General features: G+C 43.8%; 1 protein-coding gene across 1 annotated transcript in view; it reads right to left on the bottom strand.

The window, feature by feature from the left end:
• Positions 1 to 14,572, bottom strand: part of MYO16 (myosin XVI) — a 519,851-nt gene that overhangs the window by 383,841 nt on the left and 121,438 nt on the right. Inside the window, exon 2 of the mRNA XM_086328670.1 lies at positions 7,147 to 7,410. Coding sequence (XP_086184796.1) covers positions 7,147 to 7,372 — 226 coding nt within the window. The 5' untranslated portion in view covers positions 7,373 to 7,410. The remainder of the gene's footprint in view (positions 1 to 7,146; positions 7,411 to 14,572) is intronic.

Here is a 14,572-nt window from a genome sequence, read left to right as displayed (position 1 = left end):
AGTTGAACATGACTGAAGCAGCTTAGCACACACCCACTCAGTAGGCCAATGAAAGAACTTGAGACTAAGTGACAAAATAATTAAAGCAAATACACACTCTGCATAGTTTTTTAAATAATTCAAATGGAAAGTTTTTTTCTTATGGCAACATATTTTGGTGTCTTAATTGTATAATGTATACATTAAAGTATGTGAGTAGCTTAAAAATAAATAAAAGTATGACTACCGTGACTATATGAATACTGTGACAAACCTAGATAGTGTATTAAAAGGGAAGAGACATCACTTTTCCAAGGAAGGTCCATATAGTCAAAGCTATGGTATTTCCAGTAGTCATGTACGGATGTGAGAGTTGGAACATAAAGAAGGTTAAGTGCTGAAGAATTGATGCTTTTGGACTGTGGTGCTGGAGAAGACTCTTGAGAGTCCCATGGACTGCAAAAACATCAAACGAGTCCATCCTAAAGGAAATCAACCCTGAATATCCATTGGAAGGACTGATGTTGAAGCTGAACCTCCAATACTTTGGCCACCTGATGCAAAGAGTTGACTCATTGGAAAAGACCCTGATGCTGGGAAAGACTGAAGGCAAAAGCAGAAGCGGGCAGCAGGGGATGAGATGGTTGGATGGCATCACCTACTCGATGGACATGAGTTTGAGCAGACTCTGGAAGACAGAGCAGGACAGGGGCGCCTGGTGCGTTGCAGTCCACGGGGTTGCAGAGAGTGAGACACGACAGCAAATTTCACCCATCGAATACCCTCAGTGTGCAGTTAGGGTTTGTGAGCCTTTGGGGGTAGTTAGGTTTGGGCGAGGCCAGGAGGACAGAGTCCTTGTGATGGGATTAGTACCCTTGTAAGTAAAGAGACAGGAGTCTCTTTCTCTTTCTCCATCATGGGAGGACACGGTAAGAAGGCAGCCATCCATGAGCCAGAAAGGGAGCCCTCAACAAGAACCGGATCAGCCAGCATCTCAATCGTACACTTTCCAGCCTCCAGAACTATGAGAAAGTAATGCCCGTTGTTGAAGCCACCAGGTGTCGAGTATTTTGTTATGGCAGTCAGAGCTCAGACAACCTCTGTGCACAGAAAGTTTTATTTTATATTTCAATAATGTGCTTAAATGTTTATCATTGACTACAAATTAAAACTCTGGCTGAATCTGAAGCCATTCAACTATTTCTTCATAATTTGATGGCAATATTGACCTTAGTTAATGAACATCATCTCTGCTTGCATTAGTAACAGAAATGCTTTCCTGGGAGAAGGAAATTTATATAAGTTGTATTTGAGGACATTTGTGTCTAAGAATCTTCAGAAACTGACTGTTGTTTCACCCCTAAAGAATAAACAGGTAGGGGCTTCCCTGGTGGTTCAGAGGTAGACTCCACCTGCCAATGCAAGAGACATGGGTTTGATCTCAGGTCTGGGAAGATCCCACATAGTGAAGTGAAAGGCGCTCAGTCGCGTCAGACTCTTTTGTGACCCCATGGACTACACAGTCCATGGAATTCTCTAGGCCACAATACTGGAGTGGGTAGCCTTTCCTTTCTTCAGGGGATCTTCCCAACCCAGGGATCGAACCCAGGTCTCCCACATTGCAGGCAGATTCTTTAACAGCTTAGCCACAAGGGAAGCCTGGGGAAACTGGAGTGGGTAGCCTATTCCTTCTCCAGCAGATCTTCCCGACCCAGGAACTGAACCAGGGTCTCCCACATGCCATGGTGCAACAAGCCTGTCCTGCCATAACTACTGAGCCTGTGCTCTAGAGCCCGCGCTCCGCAACAAGAGAAGCCATCACAGTGGGAAGCACACAAACCGAAACTAGAGAGTAGTCCCAGCTTGTCACACTAATAAATTAATAACTTTTTTTATAATAAATAAATAAAGGTCCATCTAGTCAAAGCTATGGTTTTTCCACTAGTCGTGTATGAACATGAGAGTTGGAACATAAAGAAGGCTGAGCACCAAAGAATTGATGCTTTTGAAGTGTGGTGTTGGAGAAGACTTGAGAGTCCCTTGGACTGCAAGGAGATCCAACCAGTCCATCCTAAAGGAAATCAGTCCTGAATATTCATTGGAAGGACTGATGCTGAAGTTGCACTCCAATACTTTGGCCACCTGATGCGAAGAACTGACTCACTGGAAAAGACCCTGATGCTGGGAAAGACTGAAGGCAGGAGGAGGAGACGAAAGACGATGAGATGTTTGGATGGCATCACCGACTCGATGGACATGACCTTGAGCAAGCTCCGGGAGTTGGTGATGGACAGGGAGGCCTGGAGTGCTGCCGTCCATGGGGTCGGAAAGAGTTGGACATGACTGAGCGACTGAACTGAACTGAACTTATAACATAGGGAACTGTATTCAATATCTTATAATAAACCGGAATGGAAAAGAATATATTATATGTGTTATATATAGAGAGAGTTATATACTTACACATATACATATACATGTATACCCTTACAACTGGTACACATAACTCATATATGTACCCTTTGAAGTACACCTGAAACTAACACAACAGTATAAATCAACTATACTTCAATTGCAGAGAAGGCGATGGCACCCCACTCCAGTACTCTTGCCTGGAAAATCCCATGGACGGAGGAGCCTGGTGGGCTACAGTCCATGGGGTCACGAACAGTCGGACACAACTGAGTGGCTTCACTTTCACTTTTCACTTTCATGCATTGGAGAAGGAAATGGCAACCCACTCCAGTGTTCTTGCCTGGAGAATCCCAGGGACGGGGGAACCTGGTGGGCTGCCATCTATGGGGTCGCACAGAGTCGGCCACAACTGAAGCGACTTAGCAGCAGCAGCAGCAGCATACTTCAATTGATCAAAAAAAAAAAAATCTCTAAAGAGCTCTCCATATTCTCTGGGCCCATTTCTGTTTTCCCACTCTGTTAGAACTCATACATTTAAGATTTCTGCTTCTTACAATTAGCCAAACCTATTCCTAAGCTTGATGGTCAAGACCCAACTTTTATCCCACTGGACTGAGCAGAAGAACTGGGAATAGTTGATTACTTGTCCCTCCTTGAAAATTTCTCATTATTTAACTCCAAGAAAGGCACCTTCACCTCATTTTTCTCCTTACTTCTGGGGATTTTACCTCACTTCTCACTCAACTTTTAATGCTGGAATTCCTTGAGACCCAGTCCTTGTACCCCTACAATTTAAACTCATTCCCTAAGTGATACTATAATATAATTGGGCTTTCAATACCACCTATATGTTCATCTATCTCAAGTTTACATCTCCAGCCAGTGCAACACCCCCTCTTATTCTGACTTTTTAGAGGCACCCCTGGAGAAGGCAATGGCACCCCACTCCAGTACTCTCGCCTGGAAAATCCCATGGATGGAGGAGCCTGGTGGGCTACAGTCCATGGGGTCGCGAACAGTCGGACACAACTGAGTGGCTTCCCTTTCGCTTTTCACTTTCATGCATTGGAGAAGGAAATGGCAACCCACTCCAGTGTTCTTGCCTGGGGAATCCCGGGGATGGGGGAGCATGGTGGGCTGCCGTCTATGGGGTCACACAGAGTTGGACATGACTGAAGTGACTTAGCAGCAGCAGAGGCACCCCTAACTCAGTTAATAGCATTTCATTTTTCTGATTGTTCAGGGCAGAACAAACTTGAGGTCATCCTTGAGCTTCTCAGTCCCCATGGCAGGTAGAATTTTGCTTCCATGAATTGCACCTTCTGATGTTATGCATGTGAATATGTTACATGATCTGAGGACAGAGAATTAAGAGTGATAATGAGCTGACCTTAAAATAGGGCCATTTCTCTGAATTCTATTATACAGACGAGCCCAATGCAATCACAGTGCCCCTAAAAGAAGAGGAGGGCAAAACATCTGGTCAGAGAGATGTGAGCAAGGACAGAAAAGAAACAAGAGGAATTCAAAGCTTGAGAGGCAGGTTCAACCTACCGCTGCTGATTCTTACAATGGAGGAGGAGGCTAAGATTTCATGGATGCAGATGGCTTCCAGAAACTGAAAAAGTTCTGCAAGCAGACTACCTGATAGAAACTCCCAGAAGGGAGCAGCCCTGATGATAACCTTGATGTCAGCCCACTGGGACCCACACCAGACATCTGTCCTATGGAACCATATGATAATTACTGAGATTATTTTCAGCTGCTAAATTTGCAACAACTTGTTATGGCAGCAATGGAAAATTATTATATTCCCCGTCACCGGTTCATCAGCATTTCCTGTCAGCTCTATTCTAAAAATGTATCCCCAAATTGACTACTTCTCACCACATCCTTGTTCCATTTTGGTCCAAGCCCCCATCATCTCTCGCTGAGTTTATCAATAGAGCCTCCCAACCAATTTCCCTGCTTTTGCCCTGGAAATCCTTCCATGAGTTCAAAATGCAGCAGCCAAGCCAGTTCTGATAATTCACAAGGGACAGCTGATCTCTCTTCTGCTCAGATTCTCCAACAGCTTCAGCAGGCCCTGGACGCAACAGCCAGAGGCCATTCCATGAGCCTCAAGTCCCCAGGGGATCTGGCTCCTCTCCTTCTGTGTCCCCACTTATTCATCTGCTCCCACCACCCTGGCTCCTTTATCAGGCTGGGATGCTCCCTGCCTCTGTACGCACCTGACATGGCCCTTCCCTCATATACCTTCAGGAGGCAACTGTAGACTCCTCAGCGTTTATCACCATCTGATACTACACGAGGCTTCCAGGTGATGCTAGTGGCAAAGAGCCCACCTGCCAACGCAGAAGCCGCAGAAGATGCGGGTTCAATCCCTGGGTCAGGAGGACCTCCTGGAGGAGGGCATGGCAACCCACTCCAGTATTCCTGCCTGGAGAATCCCCATGGACAGAGGAGCCTGGTGGGCTGCAGTTCATAGGGTCACAAGGACTTGGACTCGATTGAAGCGACTTGGCATGGACTACTCCTTTCAGACAGAGCTCCGTGTGTGGGACTCTCCATTCTCCGCAGCCGTTCACCTGCAATGCTGCTCAAGGGGAGTGATTTATTCTTTTCCTTCCTTCAAGTATCTAAGCTTTAATCAACCATCAAAACCAGAGTCACTCAAAAAAATCACAGACGCCAGGAATCTTTTCCCACTCTGCCACCTCCATCAGACTTCGTTTTCAGTCACTGTTTTCTATTTTACCGATTTTTTTCTCTCTTTTTCTACTTAGACTGGAGTTTTTCTGAAGATAGGATTCATCTCTCTCCCTGCTTTTTGATTACCCATGTGGCAGCACAGTTCCATGCCTATAGCAACTCTTTAAACATATTAATTCAGATTTTATGGTTCCAATGTTTTCACAAATTATAGTACCTAACATAATATATTAGAGCTTCCTCTTGTTCTCTGGGTTTATTATGCTACTATGCTTAATTTCTTGTCAACAGTAACTTAGGTATTAATTTTTTCCTGTAACTATTTTATACAGAGGGCTTCCCTGGTAGCTCAGTAGTATAGAACTCAAAGACCAAGGAAGAGATGCAAGTTTGATCCCTGGGTCAGGAAGATATCCTGGAAAAGGAAATGGCAACCCACTCCAGTATTCTTGCTGACAAAATCCCATGGACAGAGGAGCCTACAGTTCATGGGGTCGCAAGAGATATGCCTTAGCAATTAAATAACTTTACACAGAAGGCTTTATAACTTTGTAAATATTTTCTTGCTGTTTCTTTACTTTTAAATCAACATAGGGCTTAAATCCACCTGCATTCCAATTTAGGAATTCTCCGCCAACACCTGCTGGGTAACTTGGAAAAATCGCTCACTCTTTCCCTTCACACCCATGGAGGGTACTGGGAAGGGTAGGTGGGTATGCTGAAAAAGACAGTCCCTTGTCCCCTGATGTACACACAGCTTCACAGAGGAGACGGCCATTCAAAAAAGAGCTTCACATGAGCAGAGAATAATAAAATGGGAGGTGAAAGTGGTCTGGGACAGCCTTCTGTAAGATTTGACACGTTGACTGACTCTCAGCTCCTTCATGTGTAAAATAAGAGATTAGACTAGGTGATTTCTTAGGTCCTTCCCAGCTAGGAGATTCTTTGTCACTTATTCTATATCACCAAAAAAAAAAAAAAAAAAAACACCCAAAATCTCATAACTTCTAGTTTGACTATCAAGCCCACACAAAACCATGAAAAGAACTGCTTAGTCTTCTTATTACTGCTGTTATTGTACAGAATGAACTGACAGTCTTCTAAGATCCACAATTCCTCTTTGAAAGCTTTGGAGCCAAGAATATTACTAATTTCTCCAGACTGGACAGGTTAGAATTATAAAAAGCTCAAGGGACAGTTCTTCCACCAAATGAGTTACACTCTCCCTGCCCCCTACGGCCTCCCACCCACAAAAAAAAAAGAAAAAAGAAAACTTGTTTTCCAGAGATTTTTATTTTTAAATGTAATTAATGGGTCATGGGTATCTACTCTTTGTATATGTATGCCTGCTTTAGATTAATTCAGCCAGTAATTTTAGAGACAATCAAGACAAATTAACTTATATTTGATTCTTTGAAGCCTTCTACATTTAAACCTAAAGTTGGAGAGTTTCTCTCACACTGGAACTTTGGAAAGTAGGTTGTAAATCAAACAAAAACATCATATAAAAGAATACACAAAAATTGAGAAACATTATAGTATTGTAAGGGCAACCAAAATTTTAAGTGTGTATTCTTAATAAGATGTGATACTAAAAGTCAACCAACTTTAAAGGATAAGCCAATTGATTATTCTATCCTGTGAGTTTTGGAGGTAAGTGACTTCACTACTCTATCTATCCAGCTATAAGATAATAATAAATTTTGTAACACAATCTCATTAGAAACAGGAGCAATTTCATTGGGAAAAATTTTCATAACAATCTGAAAAATTTGCAAGGAAATCATTTGATTTCCATGTAGGTAATTTTAAAAACTATACATATAACAATTTTACAAAAATTTTGCCTTTTTTCCTCTTTACCAAGAGACTTGGGACCTTTACCTATATTCACTGAAGAAAGCTATTTTTTCCTTGAATATTTCATATAGTTAAAAGAAAACCTCTCATATTTAAAAGCAATTCTATCTTGCACTTCTCCACCAAAAAACAACAAAAAATATGAAACACCACATCAGAAAATGATTGTCTCGTCATTACCTTCCTTGTCATCATGGTGGATAATGGCATCCTGTATCATGTCAGCAAGATTAAAGTGAACCTTCTGGTTCTTCCCATGCTTCAGCTTCTTCAGGAGCCCCTCCTGCTTTTGAAAAGCTTTCTCTCGCTCATAGTACGCTTTGACTTGCTCACAGCGCATGCGTTTCACCAGCCGCTGCCGTTGGCCCAGGGGGAGGGACTCCAGCAAGCACTGGTCAATTTCCATTTCATGGGATCGGAAAACGTTACATAGCTGGAAGCAACCTGAAAGAAACAGTGCGAAAGTCAGCAGACCTATCGCTGCAGCCAAGACGGCAGCACTGCGAGCATCGCCCATCTTTCAAGCTGGAAACCCATTCAGGCCTATCTGTGTTCAGCAACTAATACAAACCCTTTCAGAGATTCCTGGAAAAGCAAAGCGAGTGGACGTCTTACTCAAGACTGCAAGAGGGACTTCCCTGGGGGTCCAGTGGTTAGGACTCCGTGCTTCCACTGCATGGGGCATGGGTTGATCCCTGGAACTAAGATTCCACATGCTGTGGGTCATGGCCAAAAATAAACAAAAGTAAAAATTGATGCAAAAAATTCATGATGAACAAAAAAATCAAAGCTAAAAACAAGACTGCATAGTAGCAAAATAGATGACATAATGAGATATCAGTTCAGTTCAGTTGCTCAGTCATGTCCAACTCTTTGCGACCCCATGGACTGCAGCACACCAGGCCTCCCTGTCCATCACCAACTCCTGGAGTTTACCCAAACTTAGGTCCATTAAGCCGGTGATGCCATCTAACCATCTCATCCTCTGTTGTCCCCTTCTCCTCCTGCCCTCAGTCTTTCCCAGCATCAGGGTCTTTTCAAATGAGATACAGATATGTAGTTTTGCTCAACATAATTACTAACAATCCATCCTTTCCTGTTTCTTTAAATCCCTACCAAAGTCTTAAATATTTTACCACAACATTAAGCTCCTTTGTCATTGAATAATTCCAACTAAATCTTACACGATAAATTTTGGCAGAAAGCCATTCCAGGTCTTTGCAAACATCCTTGTAAAACTGTACTAATGACTCTGCTGAGCTAATGTAATAGAACATATGATGGTGGTGGTTTAGGTGCTAAGTCATATATGATCCTTGCGACCCCATGGACTGTAGCCCACCAGGCTCCTCTGTTCATGGGATTCTCCAGGCAAGAATACTGGAGTGGGCTGCCATTTCCTTCTCCAAATAGAACTTATCAATCAGTTCAGTCAGTTCAGTCACTCAGTTGTGTCTGACTCTTTGTGAGAGTCGAATAGAACATATGCATGCTAGCAATTGTCTGTATGACACAGTGACCATTTTCCACCAATTTATTGCTGACCCCTTTTCCTTGTCACTAGTGACGTTCATTTCTAGAAGACCTAATGATGGTTAAGTATAAAGATTGTGCAATGGAAGACAGATTTTTCTCTTGGCAACTCAAAATCATAGATGGAACTGTTGCTGTCAAATCTTTATCTTATTAATATAATGATTAACAAAAGTGAGTTCTCTGCCGTGGACCTGAACATCACCCCTTTCTATTTCCTATAAACATGACCCAAAACACCTATAATGGATTCTACAAACATGTGTCAAAGTCTCTGTCTTAGTAATATAGGGATGAGCAAGATGAGTTCTCTGTCCTGGACCTGAAAACCATCCCTTTCTCTTTCCTATAAACACCACCCAAAACACCTGTAATGGATTGTACAAATTTGTATTGAAACTGGACAAAGGCTTGTGGGGTTCTCCTAGGTTAAAAAAAGCCTTCATTGATCCCCAGTTTCTTGTTTGTAGGAAAAAGGTTTCAGCCTCCTAAACCTGCCTTGAGTTCAAAAGGGCAGATTCAAACAGCCACCAATTAGAGGAGTGAAGGAAATGCAGAAGCAAAGGAGGGGCGGTGCAGACGGCAGGGCAAGGACGGGGCAGGGACCTGGCAAGCTGCGCATCTCCTGAAGGGCGCAGAGAGCACTTTAACACAGATCCCTGAGTTCTTCTACAGGAACTAAGGCCCTCTTCAAGAGGGGTGATGGTAACTTCAGGCTGAGCACAGGCAAGCGCACCCCAGACTGGCTGGAACCAGAAGGCTGATGACTTCTGCCAAACGCTATCCTGTTACCTCCCCACAAACTGATCAGAGGAAGGTCATGTACCCTGCAGACGTCCCTGCCAATTTTGTCTATAAAAACTATTCCCTGAAACCCATCAGTGAGTTCAGGAGCACAAGCTACCGATTCTCCTTGCTTGGTCCTGCAACTGGGAGCTTGTTTGGGCTTACTGCTCATCAGGCACACAAACTTGGATTTGACACTAGCATATCTACCACGACATTAAAATTTTACTATTGGCAGAAAATAAATGTTAGACCACTGAAAATTCTCAAATGTGGCTAGCAAATACAGGTTCAGATAATTGTTTATAGGTTCCTCTCTGAATATATTTATGATGCAACTCTCAGGAAAGTCAAAGTCACTGCATGCACAAAAATGTGGCTGATCATAAGTCACGTCTGGGAAGATCATACCATAAAGGTTTACTTTGAAAAGATACAGTATTCCTCTGACAGTAAGGAAAACTGTGACAAAGCTATTTTCATTTTTATCTCACGTGACACTCTGAAAAACTACTCTCACGTGAGCCAGGCATCCCTGTTGTGCAGGAAAAGAAAGCCAAGTTGAAAGAGGCTGTGACTTGTCCAAGACCAAAGAGATGATATTATGATAGAGTCAGAAACGCTGCATAGAGGCTCAAGACAGAAACAAAATAAAAGACAGCGATTCCTGAGAGCCAGATTTTATGTGTATTATTATACATGTACACATATGCACAAGGGAGAGAAGCAGAGATGGGGAGCTGTGTTTAGTTGTTTGTTAGCGATGACAAAAGAACCGTATGTTTTAATAAAATGCTTCATAAGTCTTTGCAAGAGTGATGTTAGAAGCATCAAATAGCTACACACAAAACATTCCCTTTCCAATGACCCAAACCCAAAGGGACACCAGGGGTTCTGAAATTATGACAAATGGCTCTCCAGTATGTCTGTCTGATAAAAGCCACAATCATGGCCATAGACAGATTGCCTGTGAGGGCTCATGAATAATGGACAGGAGCTATCCTCTACCTTCAAACCTGTTTAGAGGACATCACCAGGTTTGATTTATTAACTTAGATGCTCAGGACACTCTGACTTCCTGAGACTCTGCCAGGTTGTCAGTAGGTGCCCAGGGAATCATGGGAGCCACGGAAAAACCTAAAGAAGTAAGACAAATGACATCGCAGAGCGCCCTGCGCTTATCAGCATGCAGTCCAAGGGGGAGGTTAATCTAATAAACTCACAGGCCTCTGGTTTTTCACTCTTAAAGAAGGGTCTCATGGTGAAATTTTCAATTAACTTTTGAGGAATCTGTGGATACAGCTGGTGATTCATTGAACACTCTCCACTGTCAAAAAAGGAGCACAGAGGGTTATTCCTAAATGAATTACTCGCTTATGATTTGGAAAAACAGAAGCCAGGGCTGTCAAATTTCAAATCCGTACATGTACCAAATATTGCTCTTTTAACACTTTGCTGTTAAATAATCCCCCATGCTTTGATTTTAAATGGTCTAAAGTTTGATTAATTTTATATTGCTGAAAATATACTGGGCACTGCAACTTTCTTTTTAGCTAATTATGGGTGGATCCGTTTTGTCGTGTGTATGTGCTCCATAAATCTGTAAGATAGACACTAAAAATAGAGTTATGGGAAGCATAGCTGTGAGGCAGTTTACTGAAAATCTATGTAGCTTCGTCACCAGGGCACTCAGAATAACAGTAGCTGATTCTTCAGGTGATAATCGGAAGGGCCCAGGCAGAGGACAGGCGTCTGAACTGGTCGAGACTGGTTTTCTCCCGGGACGGGAGTCCTGAGCAGGCACTGGTCTCCCGCTGTACGATGGAGTTGACAGGGTAGTCTGCCCACCTACTGAACCTGGGTCTCTTGCCTGATAAATATCCCAGTTCTTTCCTCACTATTTTGACTCTGTTTGCCTAGAAAAAAACACACGTGAACCACCGAAGCTTCAACTTTCTACAGACCTCTTTCTCTCAGTAATACAGGAGTTCATTGGTGTGACAAAGACGCACGCTGTATTAAAACAAGGCGTATTTTCATTCTCTTACAAACTGACTATGAAACAAGCCTTGTCTTCCCTTAGACAAGTGAGTGGACTTCATTTGCCAGGAGGTGGGGAGGGTGGGGGAGGAGATTCCTATATATATATATGGCGACCCTCTAATTCTAGATAAAAATGTACAGACAGCCACAGCCAGAAGTCCCTCCTCAGCAAATGTGCATCTCCATATGACAAAAACTGAGAGCCAGCAGACAAAATACGTAAAGGAAAAAAGCCAAGATCTATATTCAGAAATAAATGTGCAACATCTATTAAAAAATTAGTAGCCCCATGCTTTGGCTTTGGCGGGCACCATATAATGTGCTGATTTCAGGACTTTATACTGTAGCAAACAAAAAATACAAACAGTAAGCTAAAGGAATTAGGAAACTGAACTCCTAAAGTTATTCTACTGTACAACTACCAGAAATGCTTTCATCTCAATTAGAATCAAAGTCTTCATGTGGCCATGGCACACTCAATGTGGGAGACTTTTATGCTTATCTCTCCATGACTGCTGGGCTTCTCTGGTGGCTCAGATGGTAAAGAATCCATCTGCAATGCAGGAGACCTAGGTTCAATCCCTGGATTGGGAAGATCCCCTGGAGGAGGAAATGGCAACCCGCTCCAGTATTCTTGCCTGGAGAATCCCATGGACAGAGGAACCTGGCGGACTATAGTCCATTGGTTTATCAAGAGTCAGACATGGGGGGTGGTGGTCCCGAGATGGTGGAGGAATAGGACGGGGAGACCACTTTTTCCACCACAAATTCATCAAAAGATCATTTGAATGCTGACCAACCTGTACACAACAACTTCTGAAGTGTGGTGGAGGACACCAGGCACCCAGAAAGGCACCCCATTCTCTTCAAAAGGAGGTAGGACAAAATATAAAAGACAAAAAGAGAAACAAAAAAGTTAGGGATGGAGACCCATCCTGGCCGGGGGGATTCGTGAAGGAGGAGAAGTTTCCAAACAGCAGGAAACACTGTCACCAGCAGGTCTGTGGGGAGTTTTAGAATCTCAGAGGGCAACATAACTGGGGGGAAAAAAACCCCACCAAATACACACCTAACTGCAACTGCCAGCAGAAAAGTAGCCCAGACCCAACCAGCAAGCAGGGGCTGGACAGGGAGGTACGGGTTGCATGCTTAGGGTCAGGACCAGGCCAGAATGCCCTGAAGACAATCTGAGGGAGCTAACGTGAGATAGCAACCCAAACTGTAGGATATCCAGGGAGAGAAAGGGAAAAAAGAGAGAGAACTTTCCCATGAAAAGCTCTAACTTAAAGCAGAGCCTGGCCCACTCACAGAACAAAGGATTGAACGAACACCAAAGGAGATCTAGCCAGCTGTGGAATGGTCCTCCCCCCGCTGGTGGCAGAGAGGCAGGCGGGCGACAGCCAGAGTTGGAAGGCAAGGGGCAATCTGGGCATCAGAGACGACATCCCCCACCAAACTGTGAGCAGGCTCCCAGTTGCTAACCATGTCTTCCTGGGATACTGGCTGGCTGACATCTGCCAGGAGGGTCGCAGCCTGAGATCTGCTCCCCAGAGGAGACACATGGCACACCTGAGATGGTACTCTTGCAGCGCACCCGGGAGCGGCCAGGACCAGGGAGGTGATGAGACCCACGGCCCACCTGGGACAGTGCGCTCACCACGCACCTGGTTGCCTGAGCTGCTCGGACCTGGGAAGGGCAAAAAACGCGTGCAAACGACTGAGTCTGTGCCTTTGTGGAGTACTCAAGAGCCTGAACCTGAGAAGCTTAGACCTGGGAAGTGCACGAAACCCAGGGCCTGCTTTGGACAGATCCCCTTCAGAGCAACCTGGCGCCCGAGCAGTGTAGACATGGAAAGCACACACTGCCGTGAGCTGGGGTAAGCCCAGTGTCCACACACTGCAAGCACTCCCACACACGAGTGGTGTTTGTCTGCAGTGTTCCTCCCTCCCCACAGCACAACTGAACACGTGCCCACCTTCGCCCCCTTGTGTCAGGGTGGAAATTAGACACTGAGGGGCTTGCAAACAGAGGAAGCCAAAATAAACAAAGAAGAGGGAACCGCTCTGGAAGTGACAGGTGCAACAGATTAAAACCCTGTAGTTAGCACTGACTAAGCTTTGGAAGGGGCCATAGACCTTGAGAAATATAATCTGGAACAAGGAACTATCTGAAACTGAACTGACCCCACTGCCCTCAACAGCTCCAGAGAAATTCCTAGATATATTTTTACTATTATCATTTTTTCATTTAAAAAAATTTTTACATTCTTTATTACTCCTTTAATTATTTTTATAACCCACTATTACCTTGCAAAAAAAAGAGACCATATTTTTAAAGCAAATCTCATATATATATATATATATTTAATTTTTGTGATTGATTTTGTTTTGTATTTTTAATATTGTATTTTTGAGAGTCTAACTTCTACTCCCAATTTTTAATCTTTGCTTTTTGGTATTTGTTATCAATTTTGTACCTTTAAGAATCTAATCTTCAGTACCCATTTTCACTTAGGGGTGTGATGACTGGCTTGATTGCTCTCTCCCCTTTGACTCTCCCTTTTCTTCTCTGGGTCACCTCTATCTCCTCCCTCCCCCTTCTCTTCTCTGCTTAACTCTGTGAGCATCTCTGCATGTTCTGGGCTGTGGAGAAAACTTAGGGAACTGATTACTGGATAGAAAGGTCTCTCCCCTTTGACTCCCCCTCTTCTCCACCTGGTCACCTCTATCTCCCTCCTCCCTATTTTCTTCTCTATGTAACTACATGAACCTCTCTGGGGGATCCAGCCTGTGGAGAGCACATAGGGAATTGATTACTGGCTAGATTGCTCTCTCCCCTTTTGATTCCCCCTCTTCTCCTCCTGGTCACCTCTATCGCCCTCCTCCTTCTTCTCTGAAACTCTCTGGGTGTCCCTCACCGTGGAGAATCTCTTCACCATTAACCTAGATGTTTTATCAACTGTGCTATATGGATGAATTCTTGAGGCTACTGTAAGAATAAGACTGAAAGTCAGAGGCAGGAGGCTTAAATCTAAAACTTGAGAACACCAGAAAACTCCTGACTCCAGAGAACATTATCTGACAAGAGCTCATCCAAAAGCCTTCATGCCTACACTGAAACCAAGTTCCACCCAAGAGACAGCAAGTTCCAGAACAAGACATACCACGCTAATTCTCCAGTAACACAGGAACACACCCCTGAGCATTAAAATACAGGCTGCTCAAAGTCACACCAAACCCATAG

Source organism: Bos grunniens, chromosome 12 (genome assembly GCF_055505025.1).
Source record: "Bos grunniens cultivar Pamir isolate PY7600 chromosome 12, Bosgru_T2T1.0, whole genome shotgun sequence".
NCBI lineage: Eukaryota > Metazoa > Chordata > Mammalia > Artiodactyla > Bovidae > Bos > Bos grunniens.
Note: the sequence above shows the minus strand (reverse complement) of the source record. Positions and strands in the feature narration are given on the sequence as shown.